A 15,662-nucleotide genomic window follows, 5' to 3' on the forward strand; every position below is an offset into this window, starting at 1 on the left:
TTGAAGCTATTATCTAGAATGAGAAATGTTGTATCCCAAGAGCAGTCTTGTTGGAATTGGAATCCAATGCATTTGAGATCTTCCCATGAGGGCAAATCTATTTTTAAGACAACAATTATAACATGCCTCATCTCTATTCTTCTTTTACTATTTTTTATTATCATATTTTGGATTTTCCGCTATATCTCCATACTTAGAACCAACAATCCTCAAAATCCATACAAAGTTGGTTACAAACAACGGTCCAAATTTGAACAATGTATGGATGATTAGGACCAGTGAGATCTTCGTCCTGCCGGGCGTCCATGGTGTGACGCACTAGATGAATAGTCTAGATCACTTGTAGTGGAGACCGATGGAGGCCCGCTTTACCCATCAAAGAAATGATACGAAAAATGATCTTCAAATGAGATTAAAGATAATAGAACAAATCCTATAAATGATATACTAAATTCCAATTACATTTGAGTAATTATACAAAAATCAGAGAAGTAATGCACCAACAAAGATATTAAACTAAGATTTACAGATTGAACACACAACATGCACCACCTTGTGATATGAATCTTCCCCTTTTTCATCCAACAATCAAAAAATGCAAATCCCATTTCACTTGCTTTTCCTAAATCCCAGGCAAAAATTATTAAGTGAAACCCATAACACAGTTCTACCAAGAATCAAAGATTAGGAAAGAAAGGTGTTAATACCCACAAAGAGATTAGACAAATAACAGGGGATTGCACAAGTTTGGGATTGATGGTTGTAACATGGTACATATCTTAGAGAACTCAATTCATATGGATTCTCTAATTAGCAATGCTTTGGCTTGTATGGTCGTTGACAATTCCTTCTTTGGCTTGACTGTTTTTATTGACTTCCAAGCACATCTCTTCGATCATTGGTTTCCACAGGCGGACCCGTGCATTTATAAACCAGTTTGATACCTAAAAACCCAATTAATCCAAGTTGAGAGAAATGAGTAATGCCTAAAAATTCATTCTAAAAACCAAAAGCTCTCTCAAACTAGTAACTACTACAATCAACTTCTCAAACAGAAATAAAAAGAGGAAATAAACATCTATCTGATCCAGCTAAGTGTATTGAGAGCTCTAAGAGAAATGATAGAGCATTTACGAGGAGGATTTGCACACGCAACTTTGGTGGCACACGTGTGAGAGATCTAGACCGTTCATTAGGAGGGCACCGCTGTGTATATTTGAGTGTGAACTATTGATCAAATTTATTTTGGATCATCCATCTTCATCATACACCAGATGAGCGGATTCACCTGACTTTTCAGCAAGCAACGTTCATGGTGGGGCACACCTGAAGAACAACCTCGACCTCACATGTGTGCTACATTCGTGCTTGTGCCATGAAGAGGTATCTTTAGTATGGTTCGAGTTCCGAATACCTGGTTCCTTGTCAACCCACTTCGCATTGCAAGTAAATGCTTATCTGCATCTTTGGGGTACCTGAAATCCATGAAACGAAATGACGAGCATATCATTACTGAGGTAAATCTTACCAAAGTCTTTTTATTCGCATCTGAGACGGCCACATAGGCAACTCACGGATGGAGGAAGTTCTGAAACAACCATGCTCGTAAAACCGAGACAGATTTTTCGGGCAAGCCTCTTTGCAGTCTCCACACTTGCAGATCATTTCGCTTTGGATGCTGCAAAGCCCATTTATTTTCAACAAAAGAATAATCGAAAGGCTTCTCCTTCTCTCTTGTGCAGTCAGAGCTGAGGCATTCTCCAGTTGTAAGAATTTGATTGGTGATTCGCTCCCTCAGGTTTTTATACAGAATGGAGATTGTCTGAAGGGTGAAACGAGCATGTATTTGAGGGTGTAACTTCGTTGCAGCATGGAATGAAGATATAGTCTGGATCTGATTTATGCATTGATTGTATCTCCGGTCAATCTGACATCAAGAAGCAAGGAGCAAAATTAGCAATCTCATGACATAACAAAGAGTGGGAAGAAAAATCCATCAGACAAAACTAGTATTTATTCAAAATATTGGAACATGAGGGTAATGATCCCAGTCCATAAATAATTTCTGTGAGAACTCATCCCTTGTGATGTGTGCAAGACATCCAACCCATCCATCAGATGTATCACCTCATGAAACCCCTAGGGCCAAAAATTAGTCTGACCCAAAACTCGGGTGGGCCACATCAAAGGGAACACAGTGGGAGGGTACACCCATCTTTGAGTTTCATCAGGGCCTGTCTAACTTGCAAAACAGCCTGTTTTTTTCATGACCCTTCATCGAAGCCAGATGAATGGTCTGTATTGCCTGGATTGCATATACATGACAAGTGGGATGAATTCTTAAACAGTTCTCAGGGTTCTCATGACAACTGGTTGCTAGGAGAATTTTCTTGGAACATACAATTGTAAAGATACCATACACATGCTTGGTGGACTTCAATGGTATTTTTATAAATATCGAAATCAAGTGAATCTTGCCGTCACTGGAAATACTGTGATGCCAATGCCAATCTATGCTTGCAATTTCAAAATAATGAGATGAGCAAGGTGTGCATATGTAATATGATAAAATGACTGATGCAATTCGCATTGAAAACCATTTTCCCAAGAAGCCACGGAATCTATAATCATAGTCTTAAAAGACCCAAATCACAGAAAGCTCTTTTGGTTGCAACCACACAGAGTAGGTCATGAAATTGGAATGACTGAGATAAGCTCTTATAAGTTTTAATTTTTGGACATTTGGGAACCTCATAAAGACAAACGGAACCTACCACTTGCAGCATGGCTAATAGTTCAGCTTTCTTAGTTCCAAGTTCCTGTCGCTGTGGGCCAAGCTTCAAATGGCCTGGAGATCTGATTCCTTCTGCAGAGAAAGGAAATTCAACAGACCCCATCATCGAGATCCCCTTTCCACTCGAACGAAATGACATCGTTTCCTGGCTTTCAATCCCATGCACCAAACCACTCATCTTGGCTAGATTCTCTAATGCATGGCCAGCAGCTTCTGCGAGAGTTTGTTGGGCTACACGGAGATACTTCGATCCTAACAGCACGTTTGAGAACTGGATAGGGCTACAAGAACCATAACCTGGTGAGATCTCCCTAGTGTTGGTGGAGGTTTGTTCTGATCCCAAACCCATTCCTAACATAACATTCTGAAAAGAAGCTTCTAAACATCCATTCTCTTTCAGTTCAACTTGGGTAACGTCAGAGTAGCTTATTTCTGAGTACTGGTCCAAGACATTTGGCACGCCGATACTAGAAGATGGGCATGTAGCAAGACTCAATGACAATTCCTTACTTGACAGACAGTAGCTGTAAGGATGGTTCATGATCGTGCTAGATTTGTTTGGAATCCATCCAAGTTGCGAGATTCCTACAACATGATCCAATGGACACACCGTGCTTGTAGCAGTTCGCCGGTTAAACACTTGGCCATCAAGAATTTCACCATAATTCCATTTACAATTCAGCAGGCCATCTGCACCAGCATCTTTTTTTGGTGCTACAAACTCAATATCATTCAATGCCCCATCACCATAGCCAGAGTTCATGGAAGCTGAAAGCGATGAATTTGAAGAATCACAAGCACCGCTTGAAATGCAAGCTCTCAAATCCTCAAACGGCAATGCTGGTTTGGCCGAGATAGGGAAGGAAATGATATTATCATGCGAGCCGGTTCTTGCAGCCAAAAGAGTGGGGAGGGAAGCTTCCATGAAATGCTCCTGCAACTCTCTATTGAGTGGCATGCTTCTAGAAACTGGTGTCTCGGTACTGCCCAAACCACCATGTCTATCTACGGCTTCTGCCTGTAAGGTTGAAATCAAAGGATAGCCAGCCATTATCTGTCTTCGGCTGTTAAGATCTACTTCATCGGGATGAGCAAGTAAAGAGGGAAAAATATGTATAGATGTTGCATTAATGTCCATAGGACTTTGGTCTGTCATAGGAATCGAACCATCGAATATGTCATTTTCCATTATAACAAGATACCAGAAAACTCCAGCACATCTGACATAAACCGGTGCTAAACCTTTCCTAGCAGTATCTTATATTTTTTGGTTCTCCATGTTATGCAGACATCATGACTGATCTTTACATGCATACTTGCTGCTTCTTTGACTCGTGCTGCTCTCCTTCAAACTGTTATTAGCAGCAGTCTAATTCCCTTTGATCCTTGTAGTCATCTGCATGCTTTACAGATCCTCCGTCGGGTGATGTTGACCTGGAATACCATATTCCGTTGTAAAATACAAAAGAACAGGAAACATGCGGAATTTTGAAAACACACGCAAAAGAAGGTATTATCAGCAAAAACAAGGGAAGAGGAAAGGTTTTCATCAACTAAGAGGAACATGTATAAGGGATGCTAACCAAAGAATCTTCTTGTCTGCTAAAAACCATAAAAGAATCTGTGAACAAGGTTCCAAATTGGAAAGGGCACACATTTCTGGTCCAGGGGTGGCCTTTGAAGGGCCCAGGCCATGCACGAGGGCCTAAAAATCAGGCCTGATCCCAGCCTATTAAGATTACGTTATCTTAAATTAAGGGATATTATTTCATGTATATATTTAGGAGATTCGTAATCCCTTCAATTAAGGGAATTAGATAGATCTTTATTTTATTTTTCTGTAATTTAGGATCTTGATTTGCTCTTGTAAGCTTATATATAGCAGTCCATTTTGATTGTCGAATACACACAGAGAAAAACACAGATTTTTCTGTAAACTGATTTTTCTCATGATATCAGAGCGCCAATGATCTTGTTGCCTCTGTAAATCATTTCCACCTACTCTAATCATGCTATGTCTACGTCTGCGATTGATTCCACAAATCCTTTTTTTCTCCATCCTTCTGATCATCTTGGCATGATTCTTGTTCCAAAAGTCTTAGATGGAACCAATTATGCTATGTGGAGAGATCTATGCTAGTAAGTCTCAGTGCTAAAAACAAACTGGGGTTCATCAAAGGAACAATTTCCACCCCAGATGAAAAAGATCCAAAATACTCTTTATGGCAACGCTGCAACGACATGGTGCTTTCTTGGATATTTAATTCTCTAAGTCAAGAGCTTACAAACAATGTACTCTATGCTGAAATACCTTCAGAGATCTGGACAGATCTTCAAGAACGATTCTCTCAAGGTGATTTTTCTCATTATTATCAAACTTAACGATCTATTGTTGAATTGAAACAAAATCAAGAATCAATTTTTTCTTACCATACAAAGATGAAAGTGTTGTGGGATGAGCTAACTACCTGTAGTCCTTCAATCACGTGTACTTGTGAAGGACAAAAAGATCTAAAAGAAAAGGAAGAAAGGATTCGGCTGGGACAATTCCTTATGGAATTGAATGAGACATACTCTGTTGTGCGAGGGCAAATCATGTTAATGCACCCTCTACCAACTGTCAAAAAGGCATATTCACTTCTATGTGAAGAAGAAAAGCAGCGAGGACTTACTGAGGCCAAGGGTACTGATCTCATTCATGCGATGAGTATCAAAACCTATGATAACTCTAAGAAATCACAGTCTGATGCTCAAAGATAACACAGACAGTGGTCATCCTCTCATTCTGAGTCACAAGGCACTAGAAAATCTCTGTTATGTTCTTATTGTGAGGGCACAACTCACACTGTAGATCGTTGCTACTACTTGAGTGGATTCCTAATTGGTCACAAGCTCCATGATAAAGATGTCCAGCAACCAAACCGAAGCAGAAAACTTGTTGCACATCAAACCAGTGCCGAGATGTATCAGGACTCAATCAAGATACCAACAGAACAGACTCCCCAATTCACCTCTGAAGAGCTTGCCCAAATAAAAGCTTTTTTCCGTAATGGTGAAAATTCTGCCAGAGCAAACTATACAGGTATCTCTGCCCCTTTCTGCACATCCTTTAGTGTCCAAAAGACAGTCTTGAATCATTGGATTATTGATAGTGGTGCAACAAATCACATAGCATCTTCAGTATCTAATACCTCTCATTTATCTTCTCAAGTAACAGTGCCCAATGGTGCATATTCTAAAATAACTGGCATTGGCTCCACACAACCCTCAGATCATATGCATGTTAAAAACATTCTATATGCACCATCTTTTCATGTCAATTTACTATCAGTGAGTCAACTCACAACTGCCATGAATTGTTCAATTCACTTCTTTCCCACTTTTTGTATATTGCAAGACCTAACTTTGAAGAAGATGATTGGATTGGGGAAGCAGCTTAATGGCTTGTACTACTTTGTTCCTCCAGTGAAGTCTGCACCAACTTATTATCATGTTGATTCTACTACAAACCTTCCATGGCACAAGCGATTAGGACATCCCTCCAAGGCACCTTCACAATTTTTGGGCCATGTTATTCCCTCATTTGTATTTGATTCTAAACAGTCTTGTGAAACTTGACATTTGGCTAAGCAAACACGGCTACCATTTTCTTCAAGTTCTATCCAGACTTTACATTCATTTGATCTTATTCATTGTGATATTTGGAGACCCCTTCGTACTGCAACTCATACCGGGGACATTATTTTTTAACCATTGTTGATGATTATACTCGATTCACGTGGATATTCTTAATGAAATTCAAATCTGAAATGCAAGGATTACTAAAAACCTTCATGTCTTTTGTTAACACTCAGTTTAATTGCCAAGTTAAATGCATTCGAAGTGATAATGGCTCAGAATTCATCTCCATGAAATCTTATTTTTCCAACCTTGGCATTTTATTTCAAAGCTCTTGCCTATCTACACCTCAACAAAATGGTGTAGTTGAACGAAAACATCAACATCTTTTAAATGTTGGCAGGGCCTTAAGAATTGATGTTAATCTTCCCTTGCGTTTTTGGAAGGAGAGTTTACTTACCACTGCCTATCTCATTAATCGTCTTCCCACCCCTGTACTGCAACATAAATCCCCATATGAAATGTTGTATAACAAACCACCTATCTAGTCTCACTTGACAGTTTTTGGATGTCTTTGTTATGCAACCAATTTGCAACCATCTCACAAATTTGACTCTCGCGCTAGAAAATGCATCTTTGTCAGTTATCCTGTAGGCCAAAAAGCATATCGCTTATATGATCTCAACACTTAACAATTTTTTTAAGCCGTGACGTCATTTTTCATGAATCAATTTTTCCTTTTCTTGCTCCAGAAACCTCACCGGAAAACATTGTTTCTCAACCTGAGATATCTGAATATATCACTTTTTTTAAGCCGTGATGTCATTTTTCATGAATCAATTTTTCCTTTTCTTGCTCCAGAAACCTCACCGAAAAACATTGTTTCTCAACCTGAGATATCTGAATATATCACTGATTCACCTCCACTTGCAATTCCTCATGTTTCTTCATCATCCGAGATCACTCCTCCATCCTCTCCTTCTTCTCCTTCCTCTATATCTCCTGCTGCACCTCCTCCTCGCAGAAGTGAACGTGTCAGATAGCCATCCACCCTCCTTCAAGATTTTCATCGTGGACAAGTTAGTACAACGCCATCAACTGCAACTTCAAAACAAGCATCTTTGACTAAGTCAGGTACTCGGTATCCTTTAAGTTTCTATCTTTCCTATGATTCTTTATCTTCTGCTCATAAACACTTTGTTAGTACTATTTCGCGTGTCCTAGAACCCACCTCATATGCTCAGGCTATCTTAGATCCCAAATGGCAAGAGGCAATGCCACGTGAACTTCATGCTCTTACTACCCAAAAGACATGGTCCTTGGTTCCCTTGTCTACTGGTCATCCCCCCATTGGCAGCAAATGGGTCTATTGTATCAAATACAATTCCAATGGCACAATTGAACGCTACAGAGTTTGATTAGTCGCTAAAGGATTTTCTCAACAAGAAGGCTTGGATTACACCGAAACATTTGCTCTTGTTGCCAAGTTAACCACTGTTCGTTGTGTTCTTGCTGTTGCTGCTGCTAAACATTGGCCATTGTATCATATGGATGTGACCAATGCCTTCCTACATGGTGATTTAGAGGAAGAGGTGTACATGACTCCACCACCAAGCCTTTGTCGACAGGGGGAGAAACTCGTATGCCAACTGCATAAGTCTTTTTATGGGCTTAAATAAGCCCCTCGAAATTGGTTTGCAAAATTCTCGCATGCTATCAAACAGGCTGGCTTTGTTCAATCACATTCATATTATCTTTGTTCGTGAAGACTAAAGGCTCATCTACAACTATGGTGCTTATATATGTAAATGACATAGTAATAACTGGAAATGATGCAATTGCTATACAAAGTCTCAAGCAATTTCTTCATCAACAATTTCATATTAAAGATCTTGGTCTCCTTAAGTATTTTCTTGGGTTGGAAGTTGCAAGGTCCAAAGCAGGTATCGTTATTTCTCAACGAAAATATACTTTAGAGATCATAGAAGATGTTGGATACTTGGGTGCTCAACCATCAAACTTTCCCATGGAAATGAATCTGAAGCTCACAGATTATCAAGGTGATCTGCCACATAATCCAGCTCGCTACAGGAGGTTAGTTGGACAACTAATCTATCTCACAATTACAAGGCCAAACATTACATACTCAGTTAATATTTTAAGCCAATTTATGCATGCTCCGAGAAAGCCTCACTGGGATGCTGCTCTTCGCATTATTAAAATATTTAAAAGGCAGTCTTGGTTTAGGATTGTTGTTCTCCTCAAGCAATTCCTTTGCCTTAAAGGCTTATTGTGATGCTAATTGGGCAAACTGTCTTATGACAAGAAGATCAACTACAGGTTATTGTGTGTTCTTAGGGAATTCATTGATTTCATGGAAAGCAAAGAAGCAGAAAACAGTTTCAAGATCATCCTCAGAAGCTGAGTATAGGTCCCTCGTAATGACAACCTATGAGCTAACTTGGCTCAGATTTTTGCTCAATGATATGCAAGTTTCTACAGGACCAGCAATGTTGCTATGTGATAATCAATCTGCTCTCCACATAGCAGCAAATCCAGTATATCATGAGCGCACCAAACACATAAAACTTGATTGTCATGTTGTAAGAGAAAAGATATAAGATGGTCAGATTATCACCAAATTTGTTCCATCTCATTTGCAGCTGGCAGATGTTTTTACGAAGGCTCTTGGAGGAAATGTGTTTAAAGAATCAAGAATCAAGTTGAACATGCTGGATATATATGCTCCAACTTGAGGGGGAGTGTTAAGATTACGTTATCTTAAATTAAGGGATATTATTTCACGTATATATTTAGGAGATTTGTAATCCCTTCAATCAAGGGAATTAGATAGATCTTTATTTTATTTTTCTGTAATTTAGGATCTAATTTAGGATCTTGATTTGCTTTTGTAAGCTTATATATAGCAGTCCATTTTGACTGTTGAATACAAACAGCGAAAAACAGATTTTTCTGTAAACTGATTTTTCTCACAACCCTTGGCAGGCAAGGCAGAGAAGCCTACCTAGCCAGCCCAAGGCCAAACTTAATAGTAGCTTCATATAAACAGTATGCCATAAAATGGGTCACATTGCTTTGGCAAACAAAAGAATCCATTCTCAGCTAAGGTTTTTTTATTTTCTTTTCCAAGAAAGCGTAGAATGGAAAGAACAATACCTGAAACCCCAAGTCAACCATCACACCATAGATGAGCTTAAAATGCACTGGCAAAGGGGAAAAAGTTGCTAATGGAAATCCTTTCCAAGTACATAATCATTGCACATAGCATACGAATCCCGTACAGAATTTTAATCGTGTTGCGTATGCATATAATGAAAAATCAAATCACTGAATTAAGCCTTAGAAAACCTAGTTTTCACTATTCAGGAAGAAAAATGATTGGGGCCTTTTTGGCATTTGTAAGTGGGATGAGAGTTAGCATTCAAATTCTCCACCTTCACTACAAGTAACATAGCATGCCAGGTCAGCTAGAATGGGACAGAGGTAGATTTCTAATTATCGATTCTTCACAGGTGATCAGACACTTGAAACAATAAGAACAAAGAAATCAAATCTCTTCTTAGTATTGGCCAAGAATCACCCATGTTGTAGATTAAAAGTTTTCTTTTCTTTTCGATTAGTGAGATCAGTCAAGCCAGATCAAAAGGCCACCTCTTTTATTCTGAAAGGTAAGTTGAGCTCGAACCCAGGACCTCAATCTCACAACACACCCTGTCTACCATTGAGCTATGGGCTTGAACCCAAAAAGGGCCACCTCTTGGATGGGCTATAGGACAAAGCTCACACCGATCAGATATCATAATCGTTTAGTGGTGCGACGTCCCTACACATGAAAGTATAGAGTGCTTTGCAAGAGTCACAAGCACTCCTGATCGGCAACTGTGTGCATACGCTATAAGCCACTCGAAATGTCGACCAATGCTCCATGACAACATTGAGAAACGGGTTACTCCCAATATAGGCAATAAATAATGACGATGATGATGACAACAATAAAGAGAAACATTACATAAAAATCCCTAAGATACAAGTAACTGCTCAAAATAAACAAAATGAAAAAGATCCAATTGTATTGAAATTTGAGCATGGGAAAATGATAGCATATGATGGATAGTGCTCTGAATATGTACCGCAGTTGTTCACCCTTCAAATAAGGTTACTAACCTTCGATGAGTTGGAGATTACTTATTGAAAGACCTATGGAAGGGTGTTGATCTGGGAACAGAAACAATTTGCAATCGTTGGATGGTACAAAATGAACCATGTTCCCAGTTACACAACCATTGAAGCACACATGATTACGCTTCAAAAATGCCATACATTCAAAACAAGGCATGATGTGTGTGGCCTATTTAACAAGACGTGTAATTAGAATGATTAATTGGTAGATAGCAATGGAAAAATCGAGAAGCTATAAACAAAAAGCAAAAGTAAGCACATGAGAACACAGATTTAGATGGTTCATCCTCGGGAAACTAATCAGAAAGTTCTCACTGCACAGAAGTATAAACTACAATTGTAACCACCTTCAGATGAGTTTTATCCACCTAATCTAATCCTAATAAAAGAGGGTTGCTGTATTTTACATACTAAAGGTACTGCTAAAAAAAAATTGGGTTGGGGCCTGAGGGCGCACCCAGAGACTGCACCAGTTACGTCCGGGTGTCCAATGAACCCCCACATCTGGCAAAATAGAATGTGAGACGCCTGCATGCAAACAAAGCCAGAACAATGAAATGCATGGACAGGTGTGTATCTAGATGTAATGGGTTAAGTCGAAATTCCTCATGAATGACATGGGAACTATAAGCATCCAATACCCAAACAAAGATAATGAAGCATTTTTACTAATGGGGTAGCATCTAAAACACTTATATCACACGAAGGCGTAAGTGGGAATCGCATAACATAACTAATGCATAAGCATGAAAATTGTTGCTGCAAATTCCTCTACTTTACAAACAGGACATCTAAGCAAATCTATAAGGAATAAGAAGAGAAAAAAATTAAAATTAAAATTAAAATTAAAAATTAAGGTAAAATCAAGTTCAAGAACCAACCTTCCCTCCATCTGAAAAAAAGCATTTGTAAACCGGGAAACAAACCACCAAGAGGCACTATTGTCCTTGGAACCTGAAGCAAAACAAGAACCATGAAGCTGAAAACTCATAAAGGATTCATGGGTTTTCTCCCCTTTCTCCCAAAACCAAAATCAATGTTTTTTTTCCCTCAGCCAAAACAGAAAATGGTCCTTCCCCTCACAATTTTTTATTTTTTATTTTTTTAAGGAAAAGAAAAGAAAAGGCACTATAGTGAATGAGGAATACAAAATCTTTGATTGATCAGAAAACTGGGTTTCCTTCCAATAAGACAATAAACAAAACAATGGGAGTCCAAAACACATACAATCTCCCTTCTCTCTCAATCTACAGAACCAAATCAACAAATACAAAAGGTGGGTCTTTTTCTTCTTCTTTTTTTCTTTTTTTTTTTTCCTTTGGTTGATTATAAAGTTGTTTTTCTCCTTCAACCAACAATCCAAAGAAATCAAAACCACAGACAACCAAATAATAATATAATATAAAACTAAAAAATGAAGTGGGTTCTCTTTATTTTTCAATTTTCTTCTGCAAAACCCAAAAGCAGGAGACCCCAGATAAGAAAAACTAGCCAAAGATAGAAAGAGTCCAAAAAGACTTTGGTGTCGGTTGGATGCCTGTAACTTCTGTAAGTAGGAAGTGACTTATACTTACAGGTGGTCTTTGAAATTCACCAGCAAAGCACTTACAGGCAAAAGTACCAGGAAACTACATGGGGCTGGGGTTAGAAGCCACTTCCCTGTGACTTACAGCTGAAAGTCACTTTCAGGTAAAGTCACAACTTAAACCTTACAAACAGCAGAGAGAGAGAGAGAGGCCAGTAATAAAAGCATGCATAGCCACACATGAGGCAAAAAACAAGAGATGGGAGCCCTACTGCAACTGGTAGTAGGAGTCTTTGGGCAGTGGCACTCATTTGGGTTGCAGGCTTTTGGTGGCCCACCTATCACTTCCTTTGTCTTCCTCATTTTCTGCAGGCATCGCCCCCCCTCTATACTCTAATTCCAGTTGAACAGACAGCTGTTTTTCTGCAGGTCTCTCCTTTTCGGCCTTTTCAGAAAAGAAAAATGGCGGGGAGGGGTGAAAATAAAAAAATAATAAAAAAGAGAAGGCCCACCGTCCATGGGTCTTAAAGATCCAACCCAACCATAACGTGGGCCATGTGAATTTCGAAGTTTTTCATTGTTTTGTTAGTTCTCACTTGATCTGTAGCGAGTCAGATAATGATTAGATAGGCTTGCTTTTGGGGCATCCCATCATCACGGTGGGGTTCACTTAATGGGCGGACTGGATGGAGTTACGCACAACCTACTAGGCCCACACAAGCATAAGCAGGTGAATAGGTGAATATGTTGTGTGAATTGTGGGTTGACGAATCACTCGGGAACGAAGACCTTAAGGCTTAAAAAAGAGTATTTTTATTTTTATTTTTATTTTATTTTTTTGCAAATATATACTCATCGTATTTCCAAGCACTAAAATAGCATTATTTTTTTTTTAAACATTAGTTTCTATACATCCATGCATTTACTCTATTTTTCTTAAACAAAATTGTCCTAAATTATATATATATATATATATATATATATATATATATATATATATGGAAAAGGAACTATGCGCCTGACGTCACAATTAGCTCCCCTGAGGTCGAGCTGTATGGGCCCCACCATGATGCATGTTGACCATCAACACCGTGCATTTGATGGGTACCCTCTAAATTATGGGATATCCCAAAAATCAGCCGTATACGGAACTCAGGTGGGCCATATCATCTAAAATCATGTGAAACACCGTTAAAACATATAAAAGCACTTGGTGGGGCCCACTTGAGTTTTGCATGCTGCTGAAACTTGGTTTGAACCCTCATGCAAGTGTGACACACATAATGGATGGGCTGGATTTGCAAACCACATCTTGGTGGGCCTAAAAAACTGACTATGAATGTTTTAATGGTGCGCGGCCACTCCCCACTTCTGTATGTGGTGTGGCCCAACAAGTCACGGATTGACTTGATTTTTGAGACCTAGGCCCACGATGGAATGGTGCATCTGACTGATGGGTTAGATGTTCAAAACGCATCACGATGGGGCCCACACAGCTCGACCTCATGGGACGGACTCGCGAGGTCGAGCGCATAGTGTGTGTGTGTGTATTGGGAAAAGGTACTATATGCTCGACCATATCATACCTTTCATAAGATCAAGTGCTGGTAGCACATTATTAGTCAAATGGTAAAATTTTTAAATAACGTGAGATTTAATAGGGAAATTGGAGAAACAAAATTGGTGTTATGTGGACCCCACCATGAAGTATATTTTCTATCCATGCCGTCCATCCATTTTGAAATATAATTTAAGGGATTTACACCAAAAATTAGTTATATCTGAATCTCAGATGGACCACACTATGGGAAAATATTTGTTATTGAATTTCTACTGTTACAAACTCCTAGGGCGCACTATAATGGTTATGTAGGGAAAAATAAGTTTTTATTGAATTTTTACCATCCAATCTATTCATAAGATCATGTAGATGTGGATGAAGTGAAAACACAAATATCAACTTGATCCAAAACGTCTCCAGCTTGTAAGAAGTTTTTTATGGTGGACATTCAATCTCCAACTTGTGGTCCACTTAAGCCTTGGACCTGCCTCATTTTTTAGTTCATGTATTAAAATGATCTGAGAAAATTGTTGAACGCCGTGGATATAAAACACTTACATCACGTTGGGCCCCATAGAGCCCTGCCCGAACAGATTATCATCCGGGAGGTGGTAAGACGCAATCCGCATTCTAATGGAAGCGGATTGGGATTGGCTAGTGTACTTCACACCGGCCATATAGTTGCTGCAGGTACATGTCATGTAAGACGAGCATTGATGCTCCTCCAGCTCCGAGTTGTACAAACGGCTTAAAGGAGATCAAAGTTACATGGGGCCCATTGATGTATTTATTATCTCTACTGATTCATCTATTTTTAGAGATCATTTTAGAGCATTATTCAAAAAATGAATCATATCCAAAGATCATTTGGACCACACCACAAATAGCAGCGAAGATAATGATTTTCACTGTTGAAAAATTTGTAGGGCCTATCATAACGTTTATTTTCTATCCAATCTGTTCATAAGGTCAAAAGGACCTGAATGAAGAAGAAGAAAAAATTCATACTGATCCAAAACTTCTGTGACCCAAAAAGGATTTCAATGGTAGACATTCAATCTCACACTACTTTTTGCAATGTGGTCCAATTGATAGCTAGGTCTGTCTTATTTTTCGTCCAAAGCCTTGAAACTAGCTCACTAAATGGATGGACGGTTTGGATATATATAACATATTCCTCATGATTAGACCAAAAACACTTGATAATGTCAATATAGTAGCTATATAGCTGGGTGAGGTACACTAGGCAATCCGCTTCCCCTTTTAATATGGAAGTAGATGTACGCACAGCTAAGTAGTGAGTTGGCTATTGAAGCTACGTCACTAAGTTCTGTGAGCCCCACTATGATGTATGTGTTGTATCCACACCATCCATCCATTTTGAAATATCATTTCAGGGCATGAGTCAAAGAATGAGTCAGATAAAAATCTATAGTGGACCCACCACAGAAAACAGTGGGGAGAGTGATTCCCACCATTGAAACTATCCCAAGGCCCACCATAATGTTTATTTGAAATCTAACCTGTTCAAAAGTTAAAAAAGACATGAAATAAGAGAAAACACAAATATCAACTTGATCTAAAACTTTCGTGACCTTTAGAAGTTTTCAATAGTGGGCCTCACTATCCCCACTGTTTTCTATGTTGGGTCCACTAGAGCTTTGGATTTAACTCATTCTTTGCATATTGCCCTAAAATGATCTCTCCAAATGGATGGGAGGTGTGGATATAAAACATACATCATGGTGGGGCCCACGAAACTTGATGACGTCACTTCAATACTGTTTCTAGTTATTTTAGTATCTAATCCACGCCGTGCTTCTTCGGTTTCTTATAAAATCTCCCCAAGCACTCGACCTTATGGAATGTATAATACAATCGAGCGTATAGTACCCTCTCTCTCTCTCTCTCTCTCTCTCTCTCTCTCTCTCTCTCTCTCTCTATATATATATATATATATATAT

The 15,662-nt window shown here is 38.9% G+C and overlaps 1 protein-coding gene across 6 annotated transcripts; it reads right to left on the bottom strand.

Annotated features, from left to right (window-relative positions):
- Positions 1–412: 412 nt before the first annotated feature.
- On the bottom strand, positions 413–12,312 carry LOC131217124 (homeobox protein ATH1-like). Of its 6 annotated transcripts, none has more exons than XM_058211929.1 (5): positions 12,187–12,312; positions 2,775–4,228; positions 1,575–1,927; positions 1,415–1,475; positions 413–944 (listed from the first exon to the last, which is right to left on the bottom strand). In XM_058211929.1, exons 2-5 carry the CDS (start codon positions 3,981–3,983, stop codon positions 807–809), a joined length of 1,761 nt encoding a protein of 586 aa, XP_058067912.1. In that variant the 5' UTR covers positions 3,984–4,228; positions 12,187–12,312; the 3' UTR covers positions 413–806. The 6 variants fall into 6 exon arrangements, with proteins under 6 accessions (XP_058067912.1, XP_058067883.1, XP_058067898.1 ...); XM_058211900.1 differs by lacking the exon at positions 12,187–12,312 and adding an exon at positions 11,494–12,148; XM_058211915.1 differs by lacking the exon at positions 12,187–12,312 and adding an exon at positions 11,490–12,148.
- Between the last annotated feature and the right edge of the window lie 3,350 nt (positions 12,313–15,662).

Source organism: Magnolia sinica, chromosome 1, assembly GCF_029962835.1.
Source record: "Magnolia sinica isolate HGM2019 chromosome 1, MsV1, whole genome shotgun sequence".
NCBI classification, from domain to species: Eukaryota; Viridiplantae; Streptophyta; class Magnoliopsida; order Magnoliales; family Magnoliaceae; genus Magnolia; species Magnolia sinica.

Bases quoted from the DNA above. Each gene is read 5' to 3' on its own strand.
- LOC131217124 (XM_058211929.1), bottom strand. From the start codon at position 3,983: ATGGAAAATGACATATTCGATGGTTCGATTCCTATGACAGACCAAAGT. The intron at 1,476-1,574 runs GTGAGTTGCCTA...CATGGATTTCAG, and splicing joins TTTCAGAACTTCCTCCATCC to GTACCCCAAAGATGCAGATA. The intron at 945-1,414 runs GTATTCGGAACT...TTGGGTTTTTAG, and splicing joins GTGGGTTGACAAGGAACCAG to GTATCAAACTGGTTTATAAA.